Genomic DNA, 27,269 nt, shown 5'->3' on the forward strand with positions numbered 1-27,269 from the left:
TCTGGTCTTCCCAAGTGCACAGATAGCCCAGTTAGGACTCTTCTCTGATAAAACAATAGTAAATTGTTTCCTCCTAAATCTTAGGAATTTGTGAGCTCAGCCTGTTGTGAAACCAGTGTTGTAAAGTATCAGCAGAAGATAGACGAAGAAGAGATGAAGGCCAAATCTCAAACATTATATTTTGAAACACGAATCCTTTGGAACACAAAGACTTGTCCCTATTCTGCTATCATAATAGCATACAATTTAATTGCTAAGTTCCTTGAAGTACCCGGGGACTTCAAGATAAAGAAAGATGACTGACAGCAAAAACCTTGATTTTTAATTTTGAATGCAGGCATTTAAATGAGATTTATTTAGAACCATGTCTTCAGCTAAGTGGTGCTTAGACAATATATTTTGGGAATTCAAGTCAGCTCTTTGCTGCCAGATACGAACAAATACAGGCCATTTCCTAAAATACTAATATTTCAAAAGGTCAAATGGCTATATTGAAACAAAGACATACTCCAATCCATTTTAAACACCAGGCCAAAGTGTGCCAAGAAGTCATTGGGTTTGTTGCAAAGCTGCTTACAAGAACTAATACATTTCCTCTTCTGAAAATGCCAATCTCTCAAAGCTGATGCCTAATAGCTACTTGCTACTGGTGGTCTGTGAGATTCCACATAACAGGGATAAGCAGATCCGGAAAATAGCTTTCCCACATAACATCTGTCTTCCCACCAGAACTCTATTATAAACAAACAAAATAAATGGCTTAAATCCTCAAGCGAGCGACAAGCACAGAAACATTCCAGTGCTGAAAGCAGAACGCCCAAGAGTAGTGGGAGACCATACCACAGCACCCCAGGGACGACAGAGATTCTTCAATTTCCCTGCTTAAGGACAAAAATTAAAGAACAGTGGCCTCGTGATGATGGATGCACAGAACACAGTCAGGAGATTTGATTTCTTTCTTGATTTGACATGGTCTCCTTATGCAAGTTTGGATGAGATCTGCTGTCTCCTGAAGTTTTGGTAACTAGACTCTTGATAACACTTCTTCCTCCCAACTTCTACTTTATTGCAACTCACAGAGGTGAATTCTGTGAGGTTTGGCTCAGAAAACAAAGCAAAAGCACCCTCACTCATCATTTCTCAGTGCATCTCTCATGTGGGGGGGCAACACTGCTTCAGAACAGAGCATTCAAATTTCTGTTAGCTTAAATGACAACACACTCTGCATTCTCCACCAAAACAACACATACAACTCATTCCTGTTTAGATAAGGGGTTAACACCTCAAGCAGGAAGAAAATTCCAAATTCCAGTTCAACTGGAAAAACTGTTAATGTTTGTTACACATCACTTCTAAATACTGGTTGAGACGCAATGACCAAGACTCTGATGTGCCACTTTCTCCCTCTAGGACTGGAGGCCAATGTAACCACTTGGGGCAAGATATTAGTGCTACTTCAAGTTTACAGGGACCATGCAAGGCCTTCAGAGCCTTTCTCACCCAAGCAGACTGGCTTAAGAGAAAGCCTCAATTAGCAAGATGATAACAAGGCTCTTGCTGCTCGTGAGAAATGTACCGGCAGCAGCCTCTTCCCAGTCAAGGGCTAGGAAAAGTTATTGCTATACACGACATTTCCAGCTGAGAGGCTGCAGAAACCTTTCAGTGAGCCCAGTGAAAGGTCCCCAAACACCTCTGCTGCCAGGTTGCACAGTGAAATCTGATACACACGATAGAAGCAGTGCAGGCCAACCCAAGAAGGGCATCCTGTAGAACAGCACTAGTACAACTAACAGGAGAATATTTCATACCCTGCAATACAGTATATTAATAAAGCTGTTTTTCCTCCTGTCAAAGCTAGACTTGCAATGCCCCAAGGGCCAGAAGAGAGGAGACTGCATCTGCAGAAGCCAGGGAACACTACTGACACCACTTGAGGCAGCAGCACAGAAGTTGTCCAGCTGTCATAAAAGCCCGCTCTGTATCCCTAAAAGCTTTTCTGGATCTGCGGCAATCTCTGCAAAGCAACCTTCTGCAGAGGTTAAAATCATTAAACATCTACATGCATTTGTGGCAAGCCTTTTGGAATTGTAGCCTACATCCCTTTTGTCAGCTCTGCTAAAAACAAACCCACTGCTTCCTAGCTCTTGTAGCCTGTAAAAGCCCAGAGAAATTGCTGCTGCACACAAGTCAGTCCCGCTGCAAAATGCCCCAAGTGCAAATGTACCTGGCAAGTGCACTAATTCCCAGGGGCAACAAGGCTTCTCTCTATTTATTTAATTTGTTAAACTTTGGAGCACAGAAATAGAAAACAAAGAAATTTTAGTAAAATAAGATTGCTAGTTTGGATTCTTCCATTTATGCAGGCCAATTTTAATACTCCAGATATATATAATGCACATTCCTTTAGTAATGGCTATGCTCAAATAATTATTTGGTTCCTAAATGTTTGAAGAGTTTCAGATCATGCCACCAAAACAATTCATTGAAATGGAAGACAAAGTAGGATCAAAGAAAAGTGTGACTAGGTTTTATTGGAATTAATCTAAAACAAAGGCTTGCCCAGCACTGTTTTCATTGTGGTTTTCCGGTGTTTTTTTTAATGTGACACATGAAAATTATCTTTCTAATATAATACTCGTTTTCCTTTGCATTTGCCTGACCTACTGCAGTTCTGGATCTTGCCAACTCATAAGCATGTGTGCCACTGCATGTTCAGAACAGCTGAGACCAAGGAGATGGCAGCGGAAGCCTGTACTTACATGTTCTAAGTGTTTTGAGCTGTCTCAATCTCAAACAGAGCCAGGCAAATTTAAAACTACAGCTTTATTCTACATTGAAGCTTCCCATTTTAATAAGTGTTACCAGCTAGATCAGTACTGTATTAAAAAATCACCTATTATTTGAACAATCATGTTGTGAGCTCAAATTTGTTTTACATTGTGGTTGGCCACAACAAAATAGCTAAATGCACTGTGCCTCTGGTCCATTGTGTTTTTTTCAGGCTGGAAGCACAAAGTTGCGAGACAATGTTTGAAAAGAGTAAGGAAGAGAGCAACATCAAGACTAAGAGCAAAACCACCTGAGCTCATTGCTGTTTCTGGGGCTTTGATTTACCCTATTCCTGTGTATGGCACTGGAGGTGTTTGTATTGCTTGGTGGAGAGGGATGGGCAGGGTACTTGAAAAAGCCAAACAAACAAACAGACGTGGATTTCATCCTGTAACACTCCAGGGTTTGCCGGCGCAGTTCCACAGCAGCGCATACAAAATAAACTCCACCTGTGATCCAAGCTGAGCAGCTGCACTTCAGGTTGAGGCAATGCTGGGCCAACACTGCTTGTGCTTCAGTGAGCTGGGAGCTGGAGCAGAGAAATATATCACTGGACTTCTGAGCAAACACAGACTATTCTCCATGATGATGAAAACCCTCTTGCTCAAGCCCACCTTCCTGGAAACAGCATTTTTAGTCCCAGAAATACAGCGGACAAAGTCTGTATGTTGTAATAGAAAAAAAACCCAATCCTGGTAAACTACTCTATGTGCTTAATGCAGTTATTAACCAGGATAGGCAGCCTTGTAAAACCTGCGTGGAACAGCAAAGGCTGTAAAAAAACCTACCCAGAAGAGCACTGGATGAGGTCCTGAAGGGATGAGAAGGGAAAAACAATCAAGGAAAATAAGAAAGTGAGGAGACAAAATAACAGTCGTGTACAAAGTACATTAATGGCTGATATAATGACTCAAGAAACAAAGCTCAGAGAGGTCACACAAAGGCAGAAGCCTACATTTGCATCCCAGAGCAAACAATGACAACACTGGCAACCTAAGTCAAAGAGGATAACCACACTACTAAAATATTCTTCAATATAGGCTTGATCCTGCAAGCCACTGTGCAAGCAGCAGCAGCCTGGACAAGCTGCGGGCAACCAGCACTGGCCAGGATCAAGCCCTTAACTGCACTGCAAGCTGTTTGAGATCCAAGCCCTGAAGTAAGAGCAGCTCATTTGGCAGAGGACACCCACACTGCAAGTCGGAGCGAGTACACGAAACGGATGCATGAGCGCAAATGATCGGGTTTCTCTTCTGAGCTTCTTGAGGGCACAGAAACCTCTGCCCTGCTCAGTGCACATTGCTGCTCACCTCAATATCATCATGACAGACTCGAGTGCTGTTATTAATGAAGCAGACTCTCTCTGCTGGTCTCCTCTCTGGCTACACTGGGATGATTTATACAAACAAAAAGAGTCCCTACACAGGATACAAATACAGGCAAAACATGAAAATAAGCAATGAAGAAGTCAACTCAAAGGTGGCATGAGGAATTTTCAAGACAGTGTTTAAGCACCCCCAAACATCAGGGCTTGCCCACTTTTCAAAAGAGAAAGACTTGTTTTCACAAGCAAACAGTAGCTGGAGATTGGAGATGTCTGTGCCAAGAAACCACTGGTGAAAACATTAGTGAGAGCATTCATTCCAAAATGTTCCATTAGTTCTGTATGAATGAAATGTGGGGGGAGAGAAGGGGAACCTCCTCCCATGTTGCAACCAAGGCTATCCTATGCTCTTCAGGGTGAAAGCCATATTTTTACAGCCCTTGGACATTTTTGTTTCTATTTCTTCATTTGTCAGTCTTTCATTAATCTTCCTTCAGTGTTTTGGTTTCATATAACATGCACTGAAACCATCAATAAATGCCCCAGATATCATCATCACCTCAGTGAAGAAATACACAATATTTTGAGGCTAAGCTAATGCTGTAACTGGAGGCATTTCCTACACTTTCTCCTCTCTTTTTTCAAAGCATCACATCAGAGGCAAAAAAAAAAAAAAAAAAGAGTGTGTAGGAGAGGAGAAGACCCCTACACACAGCCCACCAAATGCATTCAGTTTTCTCTGATCCTTATTACTGTTTTCTTACTCCTTCATGCAAATACTGCATGGAGCCCCACAAACAGTGCCTCAAACACGAGGCTCAGAATCATGGGAGCCGTACAAAAAGGCAAGGAAACAAAGCACTGCCTTGAGATAAATAACTCTCCTCCCACAAAGCACTTTAAGGTAAAAAGCAGCCAACCTGCTGTGAAAATCTTTACTCCTGACTCTGGGCAAGTTATAAAGTTTGTTTTGCCGGAGCAGGCTGATGTGAAGGGCCAGAGGATCCACAGGATTTTGATCTGGATAACAAAGCAAAGCAAGATTTGCAGGGAGGCAGAATACTTCTTAGGCCACAAGCTATCACAGAAAAGATGTGCCTTGGGCACACAAGCCTTTCTTCTCATCTGAAGAAGCTGCAGGCTTCAAGGTCCTAGCCTGTGGCAGCTGCAACAATATTATTACTACAACTCAGTAGCTTCCCTCAAAGGGCAAAACTGTTGAGGCACTGATGGGAAAATTGCTCAAATTGACACAGGCATTCCCCAAGGGAGGAAGAGAAGGAGATGGGAGGAAACTCAGGTCCCCTGGGCTCCCATCACAGGCGGATGGATGGCTGCTCTGATCCAGCTCTCAAACCATCCTGCCTTTAAGAAGCTGGACAGCCACCACACCTGCCACTGCTCAAACTCCCAAAGGGAGACCAGCAGCCCAGGATGGACTTGCTGGATAAACACAAGTAAACACATGAAAGTACAAGGGAGCAGGGTCAGATCTGACAAGAGGAAAGACTCTCATGCGCGTTGCTGCAGGAGCAGCAAAGCAGAGTCCTGCCACCAGCCAGCACACACGCAGCTATGACGTACCCTAAATCCACAGGGGAAAACAACCGTCATCAAAATCCAACAAAAGACCCCACCTGGCCCCAACAACAACATTTTAAAGGTGAACGCAATCATGCTGGCATCAGGAGGTAATGAAACTGGAAATAAAATTGAACTTCAACAGTCACTCAGTTACTACTACCATACAGACGTTCCCACAAGCTGCATTTGTGTTTCCCAACACCACAAGGCTCTTCTTCATGGGATCAATGGGATGGTTGCACAAGGCTGATGCAGACTGGGACAACTGGTCTCATTCACCTAAATCTGTTCCCTACCCTGTCCTTGCAAATGTAGCATCTGGAATACGAGGTATGAATGCAGCAGGAACAAAGCCCCTGTGCTTGACAGCAATTCCGTCCTAAATAATCTAAGGTAGCTGAAAGTGGGATGAATCAATAGCATAGACAGACACCGTGGAGTAAAGGCAAGTCAAAACCAAAAAGGCTAACCCTAAAATATTAAAGCAATCAAGATCAACAGGAAGCAGATCAGTCTATGAAACAAGCACATGACAACAGCCATGCCAGCAGAAGGCAGCCACAAGGATGGTACCCCAAACAGATAAAACAGAGTTATTACCCTGGAATGCCAAATATTTAATGTTTCAGTGATAAAACAACAAATGTTCAGTAACATAAGACTGCTGCTGTCCAAAGCAGCCCACAAACTCCACACACCAGAAAATACAAATTAAACGCTGACATCAGAGAAAGATTCTGTTTTGTTGTAAGAACAAAAAGCAAACAAACATTTTCTTGTAAGGAACAAAATGTTGACCTCTGCAAATTTGGGAAGACTTCAAGAAACCACATAACTGAGGGGAAAAATGTGCAGGGCAGCAGAATAAAGCCATATCTGACCTCTAAAGGCTGACTCCTGTGAGCCTACACAGCTCCACTCCCCTCCAGACTCCTCACACCTCCCTTGACACTTTCACATGTCTCACAAAGCAACAAACCCAGCATAAAAATAAGATTCAGACCAATCCAAATACAACATTTTACCCATTTCCTCTACCATTCATGAGTCACTGTAAATGCATATATAGATTCCCCCATCCCATTTGTCAGCATCCCAAACTGCAAAGGAAAAATAATTGCTGAATTGGAGTGGGCAAGCATATTTCAGCCAACTTAGGAAAAAAAAAAACAAACCTTAAGAAAGGGAGTTCAACAGAACAAGTCAAAAATTCATCAATCACACACAAACTGAATTTTATGAATGCATTTAAAGTTTTCCATGCGGTCTGCAGGTCACACGTTTTAACCACACAAACTGCTCCCTGAAACCTTCAAATAATCAACATTGTGGGATTCTTTCCTACTTGCTAATGCATTGCCCATGAGCCACATTTTACTTCATAAAGTTAATGAAAGACTCCCACGGGCTTTTGTTACCAACAGTTACAGAAAAGAGCTTTTGTGGAACAGCAATGCAAATTTTATCAATGTAAAGTTTAAGAGTTGCAAAAACAATATAATAAACAATTACAGCTTTCTAATGAGATTTTTCTTGGTCAGACATACCTCAGACATTTCCAGACATGACTAAACTCTAAGATTCCCATTTCCAATTAACACATGCGTGTTACCCAACAAAACCTCCCCCTCCCGAAGCCACTCAGCATGAGATTACTGCAGAATCTGATGGTCTTTAGTAGAATATTTGGCTTAACTCCAGCTCCACCAGCCTTCATGCTTATTTTTATAGGCACAGCCTCCAGCTTTGCGCTCTAGTATGTAACACAACACCCAAGTCTATTAAACTTTCCACCAAATACACATAAAATTGAACAACAGGTAATCAGGCCACAGTCTGCTCCCCCACCCTTAGGAGGGAGCTCATTGCCCTCTTTGCACCATGGCATGAAACTTTGCCAATGTTCTTGAAGGGCTTACAGTGAACATGCCTAGGATGATACAAAAGGGCCATCAGAGGATCCAGAGCTAAACGCTTTTGCAAAGGGAGCTTTTGTGGACAAGATCTAGAGTTTCAAAGGGGCAGATGGAGCTGGCACTAGGATCTCCAACATCAAACATTCAGCATCAAACATAAAAACTGTGAAACAGACTAGAAAAGGCAAAAAATCTTCTAGTGGAATGAGCCCAACTATCTTGTCATCTTTGGCTATGGGGAGGGGAGAGGTTTGGCATTGTTCACTGATGGCTCAATCTGACTCTCACATTTCACAGAATCACAGAAGAGTTTGGGTTAGAAGGAGTATTTAAAGGTCTGCAGTCCAATCAATCCCCTCTGCAATGAGCAGGGACATCTCCAACTAGATCAGGTTGCTCAGAATCCATCTCCATGGTGACCCTGAATGTTTCCAGGGATGAGGCAACTACCACCCCTCTGGACAGCCTGTTACAGTGTTTTACTATCCATGTCATAAAGAAAATTTCTTGCTTATCATCTTGTCTAAATCTACCCTCTTTGAGTTTAAAGCCAGTATTCCTCATCCCGTCACATCAGGCTTTACTAAAAAGCTCGTGCCCACCTCTAAGTCCCCTTAGTGAGTTTACCTACCAAGCCTGGCTAATGCCTTCGTGCAACATCTGGCCAACCTTACAGCATCTTCAAAGCTATCCACACTACAGGTCTCATTCCTCACAACAAACTCTTTTGAAGGTTACAACTCCCTTTTAAAACTAACACATGTAGCACAGACAGAGCCTTCAGTCTGCAGGAAACAGCTTAGAAAACCATGTTGGGTAAGCCAGGTTTGCTGCAGCTTGACTTCGTTCTTTAAACTTGAGCACAACTTCTGGCAATGCCTGCAGTGGAATACTGACATGACGACTGAACTTCGGCCCACAGCTCAGCCATTAAAGGACAAATCCATTCCTACTGCCCTCTGAACGGATCCTGAGTGGTCAATTTCTCCGTGCAGCTTGTTGGAGGAGCAGAAATCTGCAGTCCTGGTTAAGCACCAGCAGCAGCTCTTCAATAGTGCAATTTGATTTCCCCAGGATGCAAACTACAGATTTTACATGGTAAAACAAGCCCTACTTCCAAGTGTAACAGAGGCTCCATTGTCCCCATCAGAGTCTAAAACCAGAAATGCAAAGTGTAGTTGCCATGAGCGGCAGCAGCAAGGAGAAGGTAGAGAAGAGTTTGTACTTGAAAATTAACGTGGTTGTTACAGTGAGCACCATTCCAACTGTTACTGTTTTACAAATTTTCTAAAATACGCAACAGAGGCATGAAAATTTGCAAGGCAGCAAAACTCAGCTGATATGGAGAGGAGACAATATTCCTCAAGTGATTTGGTAAATAAAACCATGCAGCATCTCAAGCCAAGTAACTTGCATACTTGGTAGCAGCATGTGGCACAGGCATGAACATCTCTTTTTTCCACCACTGTATGTCGTGAATGCTTTAATATTTGCAGAGATCTGTGACATTTGGCCTTCATATTGAGGATTCACAGAGCTTGTAAGACCTTGAAAAAATAGACTTTCCCACCTGCAAGCCAAAGGATCCTACATTGCTAGGGAAAAGTGGCACCTGGTATCACCTACCAAAGAACATGATACAGATAATTAAATTACTGTACATCAGTGCCAGGTGCAGCAGAATCAGAAACTGGGGGAAACACGTACTTCACTGTCACTGTCTCAAAGAAATGTGTGTTTGAACACACATTGTCAGCTAGCTCCTAACAGCAGATAATAACAAAACACAACACCCATTTGCCATTAAAACATTCAGTTTCTTTCAAGAAAAAAACTATCCAGTCTGAATTAAGCAGAAACATGTAATTAAATGCAATCCATAGTAGATGACAGGAAAATCCATAGCAGTTGACAGGAAAATCCATAGTAGTTGACAGGAAAAAAAAAAGAAACCAAACCGCGCCTTGAGAAATCCACTCCCATAAGATTTATAGCAATCCTTCATAAGAAACTGCATAGTCCAGGGTGCCCTCACAGAACAGGTCTGCATCTTTAATGCTTTAAATAAAAACTTTTAAATATGACCCAAAGATTGGGCTGGGTGCTACTGCCTCCCTTAATCTCCAGGCAAACAGCTCTCTTTCCTTTTCCTTCATATTTTCTTAAGTTAAATGGAATGGGATGAGTCAGAATCACCCACTGTTACTGACGACACTAGGAATAGAGTATTAACCCTAAAACTGATGTGGAACATATTAAGCATACAAGCCACTGACTGGAAAAAAACCCTCTGACTCCCAGAAGAGGCAGCCACTGAAGTTATTGAAAATGAAGGATTTGCCAGAAACAAGATGAAAGAGCAGGAAAGAGAAGAAAAGAGAAGTCTGATATCTACTTGTCTGTATCAACATCCAAGGGTTATCCATAGGGAACAGAACCCATTCTCAAGGAACAAGGAAAATGCAAGACAAGAAGTTCTGCAAATGTAACTCTCAAAGGTATACCAGAAGTTTAAAAACAAAAAGGTTAATTGTTTTAACCATTGAGGAAAAAAATGTTTCCATAAATACACATTGTTTTGGTTTCTTCTTCAACAAGGTTTTCATGGATACTGAGAGTCTCTTCTTAATGTAATTTCATTGTTTAATTTAAATTCTCAGTACAACCTGAAGGAGCAAATCGGTGGAGATGATACAATAGCAGTTGGGAGCAACTGTGCATTACCAACCTAAAGTCTCCAGAAAAGGGAGCAGGCCTGGTTGAACAAGAAAATTGAGAAGAAAGACATGGCAGATAATGAATAGCAGAGGTAGAAAAGCACGGACTGTAACTAAGGGATAGAAGAAGCAAACAAAAATAGCACAGTTCCTCCCATACCTTCTCCTTTCGAATCTCCAGTATAATGAAACCATTATGGTTCAAATGCTCAGAAAGAATGAAAAATATAATCACCCCAAAAATTAAAAAGGGGGGAAGGCTAAATTATAATTAAGTACAGAACACCTATTTGATTTGAGTACACTGCAGACACAATTGCTTGCAGATCACAGATATACTTTGGCTTAAATATTTAGGCTCACCAGCAGCCTTGGAAAGTCTCTACAAACCAGTAAGTTCACAAACCCTAAGCAATAAAACAGATACAATACCGTGCACATTTTAGCAAAAGTGGAACAAAGAGATGAAGCAGGAAATGAAAGGCTTAACTGGAATCACCATTTGCCTCTTCATTCCTTGCCTGTGTTTCAACTGCCAGTTCACAAGATCTCTCCTGTTGATGATCACTCAGAGAGTAATATGCCTGAAGACTTTGATTACTTCCACATATATGCAAGCTCATTGTATTTAGTTAAAAACCCAGCCGTTGTAATAAATACAAGCCTTTTGCAAATCAAAGATAGCAGGCAATATTTAAGTTACCCGTAGCATATTCTGAGCATGTATTGTTTCTACTTCAGCCCGCTCTAACATCCTGGAAGTGCCTTCCCTGTAAATGAATTATTTATAACTGCAATACCCTCTGACAACAGGAGCCTCAAAGTTACTGCCAGCAGCAGTTCTGGAACTGTTCTTTATGAAAATCAGAGGTCTCCCATGTTGTGTAATGGAGAAAAAGAAAAAGGAAAAACATCCCAGATGGGGAAGATCAAATGCAAAGAATGCAGTACAGGAAAGACCACAGCACAAGTAAGGTTTAAGACATCCCTAATACAATAGATAATGTTCAGGCACTCAGTCTGTGTGTATCCTTATAAATAAACACATAGCTTAAGAATGACAGCATAGCTCCCCATAGGATGTTATTTTTTAACATATACTCACATAAACTTCATTGTGATCAAAGCGCTTCTTCAGGTTATTGATGAAGGAATCTTCATTAAGTGGCTCTAAAAGAACCATATCTCCCACCCCAATCATGTCATCTAAAAGTGATGTCTTGACCTCCATTTTGGCCATTTTGTCCTGGGAAAAACAAAAGAAACAAGAATAAAACAAACAGCAAAGTTCAGCTCAAGGTTATTCTAAGTATTCATAAGCATTATCTAGTAACACGACTTCAGGAATAAAAGTTAAAAGAACACTACATTACAATTATGTTTCCAAGCAACATTCTCAAAGTCATTGCGTCTACCCAGGTAGTCCACATGATTCCAAAATTTAACTTCTAATAGTCAGCAATGCCTTCTGGTCCACTTTACATTAAACATGAGACTCCTAGAAACAGGAATGAAGGTTCCAGTGGACATCAAAACCATAGTATTTGGATGACTCCAACACCATGTTCAAGTGCATGCAAGTCTCTGTTTCATCAAAAGCTTCATCAGGATCTCCAAACTAGGGTTTAAGTTTGTCAATAACCCTAATCTCCGTTTGTTTTTCACCCTTACTTGCTTTTCTCCAACTCCATGAATACTCAAATGGGAACCAACTCAGCAAACCCACTCAGAGACAAAAACCACACTATTTGATCTTAGTTCATGAACCCTGGGCTCTAAAGTGCCTATATTTCAGTACTGTGCTGGTATTGGCTACATGAAGCCACCAAATTACTTCATTTACTTGTAATTTTGTTGCTGGAGAGAACATTTTCACGGGTCAGCAACAATCCAGCTGACAAGTGGAGACACTGCACGAATATAACCGGAGTGGCAAAAGCCAGAAGCTGGGCTTGAACAGGGCACCAGGATCAAACAGAACAAAGTAAGCAAGTCTGATAAAGGAAGTCATTTAGACAAAGAAGTCAAGGTCAGGCCAAAACTTGGCACTTATTTGATCCTCCCAGCCTTTTATCCCTCCAATCCAAAGGCTGGAGATTAGCGAGCTCCTCAAGAACTCTGGGCACACAGTTACTGCTTTCAGCTTCACGAGGAGACTGAAAAATGGACGGATTCACAGCAGCAGCTGCAAACAGGGAACCAGAGGTGAGAGACAGCTTTGCTGACCACACAAACCAAGGTCTGCACAGCTACAGCCACACAAAACAGCAGCTCAGCTTCACCAGTCGGCTGTCACCTCCCAGCTACAGAATGCTATCAGGCTGTCCTTGCTCCTCCTACCACAGCCGTGCATTTTAATTCTAAATATTTTTTCTTGTTTCCCAAAATGCCATTGAGCAGTTATTACCTCATATTACCAGTGCTACCTTGCCATAGTACCTCTCCACGAGATCACTAGTTTGAAACAAGCAAAGTCTTTTACCACTCCCTTCTCCCTGCAGCCACTACTCCTCTAAAAGTTATTTGATGTTTTTCATCAGTGAGTGACATTTGAGGGATTTTAGATCAAGACTTAAGTCTTGCTTGATGTTTTTCCAAATTCAACGAAGAGAAGCACAGCTCCACAGGCAGCTAACAAAGAGATACAAAAAGATCCCCAAAACCTGAACCAAGCCTGGGAATTACTAGAAATTCACATGGAAATGCAAAAACAGTGCTGAACTATGGTAACCAACCAAAGCTGAGTCAACTCTGCTAAACAAACAAAAGAGCATTTATTTTAAACAGAAACACTGGACAAATATTTTTGGTAGAGAAAGATACTTTTATGCTTAAAAGTTCACCTCTCTGAATCACCAAAATAATTTTAAACATTCGTAGAATCTTTTCAGAGGTATCACTTCAACTTCTGCATCCCATTAAGACAAATTCTTTAAAATACCAATCTTGTTTCAGTGACCTAATTACTTCCCATACATCAACTAATGCTCAAATAACTTTCGAAGGCTGAAAAAATAAAGCCCTTCTCAAGTATGGAACTTATTAAATAATGGGTTTGTGGCCAAATATATAAAAAAAGCCAATACAAAACCCTAATAAGGGCAATTTAAACCTAAAATTTAAGTTCTAAGTACAATATCTCATTTACCATTGTGAAATTACATGCCACCTACCACACTTCATGCATCACTGCTTGGGAATTTCAAGAGCAAGAGCAGCCAAACCCATCAAAAATATCCATGTATTCCCAAATTCAGTGCCATGTTTTTTTGCAGAAGAGGTGCAGGAAGACACTATGTACTATTATAAGTTGGATCAAAAAGTTGCATACAGATATTGACTTATCAATATCTTGGAAACGCTCCATTTTAGGGTCAAAGGTTAATTTTTAGCTTGTTTTTTCCACAATAATTTACAGCATTCTATGATTAAAATATTTTTCATCAACTTGCAAGCTAGAAAATACTAGAAACCCAAATGATGGAAAAATTGAACAGGCTGAGACAACTTATTTAACACTAATTGCTCAAAGCCACTTTCAACAGTCTAGCCTTTGCAAAAATTTGTTAAAACTCAGGTATGATTCAAGAGTATTCTGTCATGGCAGCATTGTTAGCCTTTGCTTTGGTGGAATCCAGTCGTGTTCCCTGCTCTGGTTTAGCTACCAAAGGAAAATCCAGCCTGTGGGATAATTTAGTTGTCTATCTGAGGTAAAAAGTGGGGGGGGAAAAGCACTGCAAAGAGAAACCAACACTGTTTAAACATATATTAATCAATTAAATGGGACTTAATAACTGAAAATAATCTACTAGAAGAATGTAGTAGAAGATCAATATATAGCACTGTCAAAATACCAAATGCTAATTTTAGAAGTAGCTTCATAAAAAATGTCAAAAATCAGCACACTACACAGAAAAAAAATAATCAAGCCCTTGCAACATTACATGGCTAAACTTCAGAAAAAGCTCAGAAATGCAATCCAAATGCATGTCCAAGTATTTGCCATACACTCAAAGATGTCTTGCAGCTGTTAGTATTTCCCATCAGCACTGCTGACAGAGTGCTCACCACAGTTGGGGAAGCAGTGGCAAACATAAAAGCAAGTGGCTTCTTCTTTTGGATGCATTCACACACCTTTAAGAAGATGAATGCTACTCAAGAACCAGATCTAGGAGAGGGATGGGACCAGAACCTGCTCGCAGTGCCTGAAAGATCAGGAGGATCAGATTCTTCCTTCAGCATTCTCTGGTCTCACCCACACCCACTTACCACTTGAGGCTTCTCCCACATTTACCCTTCTTGTCCCTAAAGGAAAGATCAGCAGTGTTTCAAAATATCTCCTTTTTCTGTAGGCAGTTGTCAAATCTGTTCTTCCTCCCCTCGGTCTCATATCTAAGCCTTAAATTCAATGAAGTGAGAACATATGCAACATGTTTCCATTCTCAGAAAAATATTTTAAAAGTCTATTCAGTAATCTTTCACAGTTTGATCTGTTTTATGTTGGACAACATGCTTGGGAGGAGAAGTGCTGGGCAGGCTGTGTCTTTAAAATGCTTTTATCCACACACTCCCACACCACACAGAGCCTTTTAAAACACAGACTGTTGTATCCACTGCTTGCAGGGCCCGGGATTGGGATAAAATTTAGATTTTCAGTTGAATCTAAAACCTTCTTGCCCCTCTTGGCCACGAGGATGGCAAATTAAAAATCCCAGCATCCCACAGCCACAGCAACCCTATCATTGGCCATTCTGGAAAAAGAGCTAATGACAGCTATAAATAGAAGAGAATGCAGAGAACAGGCAAAACCCCCAAAGCCTTGTACAATTAAACGCACACATTCTCCACGGGGGAAATGAAGTAATGCCCTGTTATTGGCATACAGCACCTGATGGAATTGTCCCAGGTTTTCCACATCACCCTCCAACAGCGCAACAGCAACAATTGTCAGCAGCTTCCTACAGCTGTGCAGTCCTTAGCTCACACTTGAGAGTTTGGTGCACTGGAACTATCACTGGCTGCAGAGGTGGCTTGGCTTTTTCTTTTTTTTTTTTCTTTCCAGGCATTGTAGGCAAGAGGAAAATTTCCCTACCATCAAAACTGACACAGATGTACTCACATATGCTTCAAGTTCTGGTTATTTAAAAACAAAACAAAAAAAAAACCAAAACAAAACAAACACCCCCCCCCAAAAAAAAAAAATTTAAAAAAAACCAACAAAGCCAACAACACAAGTCTTTGGTTTCACTACAACCAGCTCTCTGTAGAAGATAACCCCCCTTTTTTAACTCTTAACAGGGACGATGTGCAACAGCAGTAATTCAGTAGTGAAATTCAAACTGATTTGATGTTCCAGGTCTGATCCTGAGCCCCTGACAGGTTGTAATTATGCTTGCCCACCCCTTCCCATTTTCCTCAGTCCAGAAGGAATCAGCCCACACAAGGTGGGGACACTGACAGGCCACTGCTACAAAAAGCAGCCAGGGACACAATGTCATTACTTGAACAAAACAAAACCAGAAGGGGCTGCAACCATCATCTCATGCTGCTGCTCATGACAAGCCTAAGTATCAATTTAGCAAGAGGCAGGATTTAAATTTATCCTGTTCTGCTGGCCAGCAAACCTTGTGTCTCACCAGCCTCTGGCTGATGCCCCAAAGGTGGAAGTTCATTGGAAACACCCTGTGCTGGTTCACCAGGCAAACTGAGGCAGACTCTGCAGCTGAACTGTTACAATGCCCTTTTCACTCAGAGCTGCATTTCCCGACATCAGAACGTGTGAAAAAGCGTTGATCTCATCCAGAGGAAAGCCCTGCTTTCCCTCCAGAGCCCTCCCATCTGCTCTGCCAGGAACACCTGCACCCTCCCTCCCAGCTGGGACTGCTCTCAATTGTTGCTCTGACACATCCATGTCCTGTGGAAAAGAGCGTGCAGAAACCGGCTCCATGTTGCAGCCCTCTGTTTCTCCTGCAAGAAAATGGTGTTTTTCCTGCAAGAAAATGGATTTGAGGAACGTGACAGACGAATTTCAGGAAGGAATGTTAATGGATATCACATCATCAGTAAAAGCACTCAAAGAACTTAAAGGCTTCCTCTGACTCTCCATCTTTCCTTTTGGTTTCGCCAGTGTCTGAAGAGCTTCTGAATTCCTTCCTTTCTCACAGTCCTACTGCACAAATCAGTGTTTTCCAAACTGGAAAAGTTTATAATTTGGAGCTTTTGAATTAGCTAATGTTTCTCACATCTCACCTACCAAGCAAGAGCTGTTATTTGAAGCCTTGTGCAACCTCTCTTACATTTCCGTGGGCACCGAACATCACACACGTGTACCGGATTCCCCGAGCACTTCACAACAAGCAGCTCTGATGAATTACAGAAGTAAAATGCGGCATTACGGGGTGTTTTTGTACTGGGACCGCAGGAATGTTTGCATTCAGCATCAGCTAAATGGGAACAGCCCTTCAGCAACATCAGATTAGGGCAGTTTCGCACCGGTGACTGCAATTTAGATGACAGAAGATCTGACCAGAGAATTCCACAGGAGAAACGAATGCTCCGCTGGCCTCTGCTACCAAACACCACGCATTTATCTAAAGATTGGGTAATTTTCAAGAAAGAATCAGGTTCAACAGTACTTAAGGTACTGTTGAACAAACAGCTGCAACCACTGAGGCAATATCGTCCTTTAATAGTTTAACAATGGAGACTTAACTGCAGTTTAGAAAAACTGATAGTGGGATAATTAGCCCGCATTAGGACATGGACAAAATGTTTGCTGGGACATCATCTCCTCCGGATGTAAACATTGGACGAAACTTCCTTCATTACCAGGACTCAGGTTCTTCAAAAATGAAGAAGTGAGAGGTTCGGTTGTTGCTGAAGTTCTTTGGGGCTTGTTGGGGGGTTTTAGGGTTTTTGTTTAGGTGTGGGGGTGGGGTGGTTTTTATTTTTACATTTATTTACAGCTTGGTTACAACCCACACTAAGCAGTAATCTCTCGCCTAAAGTGAGAGAGCTGCCTCTCTCAGGCTTCTGTTCACATTATGATGAGACTATGAACAACTCTGGTGTCACCAAAAAGGTGCACAGTGCCTTACCACAAAACCAAAATCACATGAGCCATGTATGCAGAAGATACAGCTTTGCCCTCATTCTCTGCCTTAAAAACCAACTAAAAAAAACCAACTAATTCAGCAGCCTGAGGGGGCTGTGTTTGCATTTCTCTAAGGCTACTTTCTGTTATTTTTCTCCCAGTGGTTTGAATAACATTAGCATGGATATTACCTGCTCTATGAGACCATGGGATATATCTATTCTATTATTCATACTTTACAGTCCCAGCAGTACATGTCTTCAAATTACTTCTGATAATTATTTTGCAACCACAACACAATAACTGCCACCAGTAATCACACTCTGGGGCTGATCTATTTCCTAAGTCAACTTTCTGCCTCGCTTTAACTCATCTGGGTCAGTCACACCAGGTTTTGGGAAAAACATTTGGGTCTTTCAACGTTGCTAAGGCACTCTTCTTTAGCAGCTGTGAAAATACAGTCAAAATATGTCTGCTACTCCATTTTTACCCTTAAAACGTTCCTTTACATTTTGGATGATATTGACAGGCTCCAAAGATTATAGGTGTGAAGTGGCATTTTATGTAAATGGTTATTCTGGACTCCTTGTTTTCTTTTTTTTTTTTTTTCTTTAATTAGTTTAATGGGGATAACACCTTGGGTGTTTTCAATGCATCTAGAAATAGGTCTTCACTACCAAGGCTATTTACAGTCCAAAATTCTGGTTAAATTCCCACTGAGTTCAGCAGAAACAGGATCCATGGTGGTTTCTTATATTTAGGCTTTTCTTAGTCATCTCCCAGCCACAGAGTTTTATAATCATTCCAGGTCCACATCTACAGAAAGGGGTAAAGTATTCAGTAACAAAGGAGGTCCATTTTTTTGCATACACCTTGCTAAGACTTCCTTGAATCTTTTTCAAAATAAGGAACAAAACGTGACTGCAAAGCCAAAAGTTGTCAAAGCTCCTGCCTTCTCCCCCTAAACCAAAGACTAGATTTCAGACTGACAGTGTTTGGACAACACAACTTAGAAAAAGTTGTAAGGGATATGGACACATAGAAAACATCCTCATTCTTTCAGGAAAGGAACCAAAAAATGTTTTACTACTGGACAGCCAAACTCCACTAAGCAGTGGGTGCACTTTTAAACTGATTATCTTAATCTTTCAAGCTGCCGCTTAAAGTTTTCTGCCAATTTTGGGGGATCCTGCCCAATCCAAAGGTTACATTTGCAGAACAGGGGCACAAAAACCAAGGTAGTGTTTGTTTATATTAGGGGATCTTCTTTGTTTGCTGTATGTCACACACCAGCAGCTTGCCACCTCACTAGAGCTTGCGTTCAAAAGAGCTCTCAGTAGCAGATGCCCACAAAACACCTTTACAATCAGTCAATCAGCCCTCACAAAGTCAGATCACTTCTTTCACCTGAGGTTTCAGTCCCTCGGGAGCAATCCAACAATCAGCTGTAATCAAGATATTTGACCAAAATGGGATTTTTATTTTCTATTCCACACAAGCAGATGGGCAGAAAGCAAGCCTCGCCTTCCTGCAGCCAGCACGGCAACCACACATCCCTGATACAGGCAAAAGAGCTGCTCAAGGTGGAGCAACCCGAGCAAACACAAATTTACATCGTTGGTAAGGTAGGTACTAAGAGATGTCCTAATACTACAGGGTTAAAATACCAGAGTACACGCTAATCTTGTGCTCAAATGCTTTGTTGCCTGTTAAGCAGTGGGTGATAAGCCCTGAAGATATGCAGAAAACGAAATAACAGGCCAGGTAACACCACAGCTGCACTCAGCTGCCAACAGCAGAAGGAAAAGCAGCCACAGAAAGTCGGCACGACAGTCACTGAACCAGGCTTAAAACCGGTCACAGATGAACACAAACCTAATCAGGAGCTTCAGGAAATCCAGATCCCAGGAGAGGCATTGGTGCCTGTATCTACCCAGCATCAGCCAGCCACAATAACTGAGCATACACCCTAACCCCTAGAGCAGTTGGCACTCACAGCTTCCAGTGGCACTCACTGTTTTCACAGTTTCCATGCACCCATATCATCTTCCAAGCAGTAAAAGTCTGGTAAAGCAAAAATTTCCCTGTCCTTTTCCATTTAAAACAGGAGGAAAAGAAGTAGCCCAAATACCACCCCAAAAGTCTTATTCTAGCCCATTGCAATTTCGCCTCCTGAAAACCTTACTGATGGGGTCCTTGAAATATTTGTAAGTAAGATTTGGAATGTTTTCAGCCTAGTATTTTATGAAAATAAGACAAATCATGCAAGCTGTTCATCTCTTGGGTCTATGCATCTACTGTCTCAGATGTGTCTAATGTTGAATTTCATTCAAAAGGACAGAGTAAAGGACAACAGGACAGCTGATTTTGCATGCAAAAGCAAGCAGGAGAGGAGATCTGAGCACAAGCGTTCCATCAGAGACATGGGCTTCGAGGAGAACAAATCCTTCATTAAGTACCACAGAGCAGAAAAATTGCTCTGCGAAATTCCCTAGCTGCAGAAAAAGCTTCAAGTGGAAATTATTACTTCTTTGCAAGTCAATCACATCACAAGAGAAAAACCTGCAGGAAGTCAGACCCAACTAGTGCTATTTCTCCCAGGGGTAGCTGCCAAGGTAAAACAGCAGAGCAAGGTTTCACCCCACCACTTGCCATCACTGTCTATTCTGCACATCAATTTCGGTCCAGCAAGACACTGCTATTTTTTAATAAAGGGAGGGAAAAAAATAATTTGGAGGCAAGCACTGCAGGAAGAGGAAGCATTATTTGCCCAAACCTAAGATGGTAAAAAATCTAAGAGAAGGTAAGGCTTAAATAAATTACATGTACTAAGTCACGTCTGCTCATCTCAAGTGGTTGACCGATATCCACTATTTTGTCATTTTCATCCTCAACAGTAGTTTTCAGATAGACACCTGGAACTGGAGGATAAAAGTCATCAATTTCTAAATCCAGCCATCTCCAGCTCTTCCTGTATATTGTACAAGAGATATTTCAGACAATGGGAGCAGTTCATGAAGTTGCATTTCAACACACGGTAATCACTCTTGTCCAGATGTCCCTGAAGTTAAAAGCCAGCAGACAGTGGTTTTATTAACAACTAGCACGATAAACAGAGATTTTCCAAATAAAATAGAACACTTCACAGATTTAGAGAGGGACACCTTCTTAAACATCAATAGAAAGCAACTCCCTTGCACAGACGGAAAACAGCCGGTCCCGTGGCAGGCAAACTCGGCACACACTCACAGCTACTAAGTTTCCCCTCGCTGTGTTTCAGTGACAACTATCATCTGGCAGTTTTTAGGAAGCAAAAAGTTCTATTCACACGAGATACAGGCAAGCTCCCCGTGTTCCAGAAATGTTACAAGGCACAAGGAGCTCCAGCTCTGCCCTTGCTTGCCAAAAGATTTTCCAGGGTTTCTCCTGGAGTGAACTTTGTTTCAACAGAGCCCTGCACTCTTTGATCACTGGAGGTAATCTCCAGAGCCCTTTTAGCTTGTCAGCCTGACAGCCCGTGAGCTGAACAATGGCAATTGAAGCTGTATCTGTTCTGTGTGCTCCAGACCACTGCACCCCACAGCCACGACTACCACACTGCACTGCTCCAGAGTGTCATTTTTCAGCCTTCTCCAGGAGAAACAGTCCTTATGGTGTGCCTTATTCACAGACTAAATTTATTCCTGATCAACTAATATCCACTTCTTCTTGCTTTTGCTAATGCTGCTGGGGTTTGGTTTTGGTTTTAAATTTAAATGTGTTTTCTCCCTCACGGGGAAGTATCAATAAAAGTTTATTTCAATGGACTTCATTCCATATAATGCATAGCCAGTATTGCCCATTTCCCTGTCAGTGGCTTTTCCATCCTTCTTGACCATCCCAATCACCCTTTTCTGCCCCATCTCCTATTTGAACCATCTTGACTGAGCAGGGTGTACAGAGGATTCCTGGTACATCCTGAGCAATATTTCCTCATCACTACCAGGAATATTCCCTCATAGAGAGAGGGATTGATTCTCACCCCTTCAACGACTCTTTCCTTCTCCAAAGGTTCACAGGGAATTAGCACCTCCCTAGCTTGCTCTGCACAACAAATCTCAAATGCTCCATCAGTCACAGACCTACTTGCACATGTAAAAGTTAGTAAGGCTCTCCAGACAGTCCAGCAACCATGTTTATCTTGTAGCCTTAACTATTCCCAAAAATTATCTGCCTTTCAACCTCTGCCACCTTTCTGCTGCCCTGTCTCCAAGCCTCTCTTGATGAAAAGGTAGAGCAGCTGTTATTTTTGCTGGAAGTTAGACATCCTAGGTATCCCTTCTTTCACATCAGGTAAGCGTGAGCTCTGCTAGGAGGAGCCTTCTTCTCAGCCCTCAAACATGAAGCTCTAGCCAAGCTATTAAGTGGACAGTGAACTGGTTCCCAGAGGCACAGAAAAAATGGCACCCCTTCATCTCTTCACCAGTGTCTCTATGTTAAGTTGCTTATTTGCTTCCATAGAGAAACAGTGCAGAGGACTAATAGCAACTCACTCCCTTTAAAACCTCTCCTAACAGCAGGGCTGACTTCTCACTACAGTGTCTTTAAGGATACCCTTAATTGTGCTTCAAATTGTTTTAACACAAAGGCATTAAAACACAGAGTAACTTCCTTGGCTTGTGCTTTCCCAAGATACAGAATTCAACCCTTCAGCACTCAGCAGTTTCCTCATTTCTGAGGTGCAGGTTCTCAAAGGTTACTGGCAAGGATTTAAGCACAGTGTCAGGACACTGCATATGCTCCACTGTGCATAAAAACTGCTGGTTACCTTAAGGCCCAGGATTTCAAAGATCTTCAAACACCAGTACAGTCTTGTAGACAAAAGGAGAACAGACTCCATAAAGAAAATGCATATAAAAGAGTAGAAACCTCACTTCCTGGGTTTTTTCTCATTGTAGCAAAGCCTACAGTTTAATTTTTCTTATTTGTAATTTTATATTTGTACTCTTATTTCAATTCAAAGTACCCCCAGTAGCACTTTGGAGTGTACAAACGATGAAAATTATAGAATAGTACAGAAAAAGAAGCATCAAGCAAACAGCAAGAGAGCTCACATACAAAGCATATTTGTGAGCCCAGGAAACTTGTACCACTGCTGACCAGGCTGTGGTCACATGCTTTTAAAAACTGGTTTCTGCTTACAGAAAGGAAAAATTAGTCTTTCCTTGCTGCCTTCATTTCAAAAATAAAGAAATCTACAAGAAGCACTTCTGATAGTACAACACCCGCCAACCCTTCTGTTACTCAGCACGTATTCCTCTGTTGCTCCTTGATATAGGCTCTTATTTTCTTTTGCTCTCATGGTCCTCCTGCCCAACAACATAAAGATTTCTGCCAGTAGAAGACCCTTGGAAGGGTTTCTGCCTCTCCAAGACAGGGAGAACAAGGAGAAGTAAACCAGTACATCCACACTGAAGAAGCAATTGCAAAGCAGCACTTCACAAAGCCAGAGAAAAGGCAATTACCACTCCCCGCCCCTGCAAATGAAAGAAAATCTTAGTGACAGTAAATGTTTCTCGCCCTTACTCCTTGGTACTTATTGATTCCTTTCTTGAGCCTTCAGCTTGTTTGCTGAAGGGTTAAATGTGGTCACTCAGGCTGGAGACCATCTCTCCATTGCTTTCCTCCCAAAAGTGGGAGCACTGGAAAAAGGATGTTGTTCTGGCCTCTGGGGTCCATTACTCCTGCTTTACGGTCTGCATAGAAGAATTCCCCAACCAGTTTGCATCTGGAAAGGGGACTTGATAATTCTTCTCAGCCTCTGAAACTGTATTTTTAAGCACCAGTCTTTCTCACTGAAACTTTCTCATTGCCATGGTGACTTCGCTATCAAGCGTAAAATATATATCAAAAAATGGATACAAGTTTCCTTGGTGATCCCAAATGGGACATTTCCCAGTAAAATGGAGTTGGGAGAAGCAAAAAGATTACCTTTCTGTACAGTTTTCTTTAAAAGCTGTGCCACTATCAGGAAACAAAAAACCAAACCAAGCAAAATAAACCAAAAAAAGAGATCCTGGTCTCCACACCGTTTAGAACCAAAATCTGGAGTAATACATACCAAAAGACCAAAGTTTTCCCAAACCACAAGCAAACTGGGGCATAACTGCAAAGGATGAATGTTTTGAGACTAATGCTCAAACACACCAGACAAGACCCACAAAAACACCCTCTTGTAGTTCCAGTATCCTCTTTAACAACTACTTCACAGCATGTGACAAAGAGATGCAGAGATTTCCACTGTCCCATCAGCACAAAACTAAAATGTTTAACTTTTGGTAGGGTTGTGGATTTTGGGGCTTTTTTTTCCATTCTGGGAACTGCAAAACAGAAGAAAATGTTATTCTTTACTGTTTCTTTATGACAAAGCATGCCTTGATGTTAGCTTATACATCAGAAATCAAGCTCTGGTTTCCTTCTTTTTTGGAGGTTATGAATGGAGAGGTTACATAAGGGTGTAACAAGAGCTGTTACTTCCTTTCCCAGTTGAAGAGAAAAAGCTGTAGATCAAGTTACAGACTCCAGGGCTGGTCATTGCTACTTCAATCTTCCTAAAATTTTTGCCAGTAGTCCCACAACAAACAGAAGAGGCTACTTAGAAGGCTCTGAGAATTTAACAGACTAACTACATAGCTATAAGGGAGGGGAAAAACCCCCTTTATTTTTGTCTTTCATCAAACTCAGGAAATTCCCCAAGCTTGATGCGTACAGTCACTCAAGCCACCACTTTCCATTTCAGTTTGCTGTTCATTAATGCAGTAAAAAAAGATGAATGAAACATAGGGTAAGATTCAAAGGACGCTCTGGTGCACGGGCTGTGCTAAATAAGCTCAGCAGTCTGAAAGGGCACTGAACTTGGGTGGGTATGTCAGCATCTGTCCCAGCTCTGACCACACAAGGCAAATGAAAGGAGGGAGCAGCGTCCAGCTTGGCCTACACCAGAACTGAGCTTTTCCCCAAACCGTCCCACTGGCACTTTCTTCACCTTCCTCTCCAATTCCCAAGCCACTGCTACTACTGCTGCCGAAGGAAGATGAGATCAGACTCCAACATGAGGAATTTCTGTTCCCACAGAGCTCAGGGAAACCAGATGATCTCAGAGAATCATGTGAAGCGAGACCCTGACACTTCCATGAGGCAGAGTATCTCCAGTATGTTGCCAGCAGTTTCTTAAGAGTGCACAGTGGGAAAAATTAATGACTTTGCTTATGTTTCCAACTGCTCTCTCCCACTTCCTCTCCTCATTCGCCAGACTTTTATTTTCCCTTCCCCCAGAAGCACTAGTAGGCTTGCAATGTACATTTGCCCTTCTAAAGGCAATTACATCGAGTCTTGCACAATGCCTGAAAGGGCTAACACGACAGAGCTAAACTGCCGGCCCCTGGCATCATTTCCACAGAGTTCCTCCCCACAGGTGTGATTTAACAGCGCCTCTATTCAAAAAAAAAAAAAAAAAAAAAAAAAAAAAAAAAAAAAAAAAAAAAAAAGGCACACTTCTGTGATTTAAGATGCTTCCATGAGTCCTTTTGCCTTCACCTTGCTGAGCACTCAATCTGTCCGTGGTGCTCATAAGGAGCCAGAACCCTTTTACATATCCAACACACAAAGGTGTTTCAGAAACATCCTAAGGATATGGAGGAACTTGTGGCAACCTAACAGGCCTGTAACTGCTACAAGCCAACACAAGCAGTGACCACTTTATGTTACTTTGGGAAGAGTGGGAACGCTCCAACCCTCACACCTTCACACAAAATTAAGCCAGAGGCAGCGCATTGCTTTAAGCACTAAATTGAGGACATTCTTAAACTCAGGCCTGGGACAACTGGAAATAAAAGCACATGATGAGAAGAATGTCTTTACCTTTCATACGTTTAAAAGCAGCCAAGGACTGAACTTTACTTTAACAGATGGGTCAGACTATTAATGTTCTTTAACACTGCACACTTTTGGGGAAAGCCTTGTTTTTAACACAGGGCTTGACAAAGTGATGATTCATGCAGGGAAGGATGGGCAGCTTGTTGCCAGCCTTAATTCACAATTAACAATAGGACAGACGGATATGGAAGGCTCATGATTCCACACAAAAATCGCGAAGTCAGGAGTTTTACCTGACCTTTATGCCAGTGGCCATTTCCAATCTGGATAGATTTTAAATAGTTTCTCTGACATACATTTTAACAGCAGTTAGCTTTTATTTCGTTCCTGTTACGTCTGTCCCTTAGAATAGTGGTCCTGACTAAATACATAGCGACTGATTTAATGACAAGGTCTGAAATTTCAGAGCATAAAATTAGTGGAAAAGGCAAACAGCACGTGTGAGCACAGAGCTACCGTAGGCAAGGCAAGTGAGCACTGGACCACTTGGTGCCTGCCCCGCCAGCCCCGCTCCCTGTGGCTCTGCTAGGAAGGCCATTGTTTTCCAGCGGGGAGCCTGGCCACTCCGAGGAACAAAGGGATGCCCTTCCCAAAACAGCGGCAGCAGACGTCCCACACCGAATCCCAACATCCTCCATGGGCGCAGACGGGCTGTCTTCCTTGGGAGGCTACACCAAGCCGTCCCCTCAGGGAAGTTCTCTGGGACAATGACCCTGCCTTGGAAAGCCCTTCCTCAAGTCTTCCTCTGCTGTTACCCGACAGCAGAATCCATCATCCTGCTCCAAGTTACCAGCTCTCTTCCCACGGTTCCCCCGAGCCCCACAGCCGAGCCCGTTCTTTTGCATGCAGGAAAGCCGCGCACACAGGGTAATTATTTTAGACAAGAAGAAACAGATGCCACGCTCTCTTCCCAGAAAGAGCACGCACACACGCACACTTTCATACTTGAGGGAGCGAGCCCCGGACCGTCCCTGCGCGGTGTGTGCGCACCGCGTTCGTGCCCAAATGAAGCTGTCCCAGCCCCGCTGCCATCCACCGGAGCTCCACGCCGGCCACAGCGCACGCAGAGAGTCCCGGAGCCGCAGTTTTGCGCGGGGAAGGGGCGCCCAGGAGGCGCCGGGGCTGCCGTGCCCGGCACCCGCACCCAGCCCCGCCGCCCTCTCCTCACAGGAGAGCCGGCGCCGAGCCGCCGCACCGCCCGCTGCAGCGCCGACCCCATCCCCGCGGCGTGTCCCGGGCGGGCTGCCCGTGCCGCCAAACAAAGGGAGCCGTGCGGGCCGGGGAGTCCCGGGGGAGCTGTACCTCTGCCGCCGAAGGGCGCTGCCCGCCGTCCCGCGACCGCCCGCCGCCTCCCGCCCCGAGCCGCCGGCGGACGCTGCCCTGCCGAGGAGCCCGAGCGGAGCGAGCGGGGCTCAGCCCCGGCCCCTCCCCGCCCCGAGCCGCCCGCCCGGCAGGGGCGGAGGCGCCGCCGCCCGCCCGCCCCGGGCCCGCAGCGCCGCCCGGCGGGCACCGCTCCCTGCGCGGGGTCTGGGCTGCGCCCGCTCCCGGGGCTGCACCGAACCCCCGCGACCCCGAACGCCGGGGCTGCACCGCACCCCCGCGACCCCCGAACCCCGGGGCTGCACCGCACCCCCGCGACCCCCGAACCCCGGGGCTGCACCGCACCCCCGCGACCCCCGAGCCGCCGCCCTCCTCACCTGGTGTCCCGCGCTTCAGACCCGCCCGCTCTGCAGTTCTCCAGTTCATTTCTTTCACCCTCACCTTGAGCCGTGAAAAACTGAGTGAAAAGAGAAATTGGCTTGTTTTGGTGCGCAACCCAAACAGCTCCCAGTCGGTTTGGGCAATAATGTTTTCAGGGATTTCTCAGCTAAGTGTAAGCAGCCGAATGTATT

At 43.2% G+C, this 27,269-nt stretch overlaps 1 protein-coding gene across 9 annotated transcripts in view; it reads right to left on the bottom strand.

The window, feature by feature from the left end:
- MYO1B (myosin IB) overlaps window positions 1–27,269 on the bottom strand; it is a 107,923-nt gene extending 80,654 nt beyond the window's left edge. For 8 of the 9 annotated variants that reach the window (XM_038142181.1, XM_038142177.1, XM_038142179.1 and 5 more), the window contains exons 1-2: window positions 26,680–26,756; window positions 11,476–11,616 (exon numbers count right to left, since the gene is read on the bottom strand). In XM_038142181.1, the coding sequence (XP_037998109.1) occupies window positions 11,476–11,610 (135 nt within the window). In that variant the 5' untranslated portion in view covers window positions 11,611–11,616; window positions 26,680–26,756. Of the gene's footprint in view, window positions 1–11,475; window positions 11,617–26,679; window positions 26,757–27,074 lie in introns of those variants that run through there. The other variant, XM_038142173.1, reaches the window with a different exon arrangement.

The sequence above is a fragment of the Motacilla alba genome, chromosome 7 (assembly GCF_015832195.1).
Source record: "Motacilla alba alba isolate MOTALB_02 chromosome 7, Motacilla_alba_V1.0_pri, whole genome shotgun sequence".
Taxonomy (NCBI): Eukaryota; Metazoa; Chordata; class Aves; order Passeriformes; family Motacillidae; genus Motacilla; species Motacilla alba.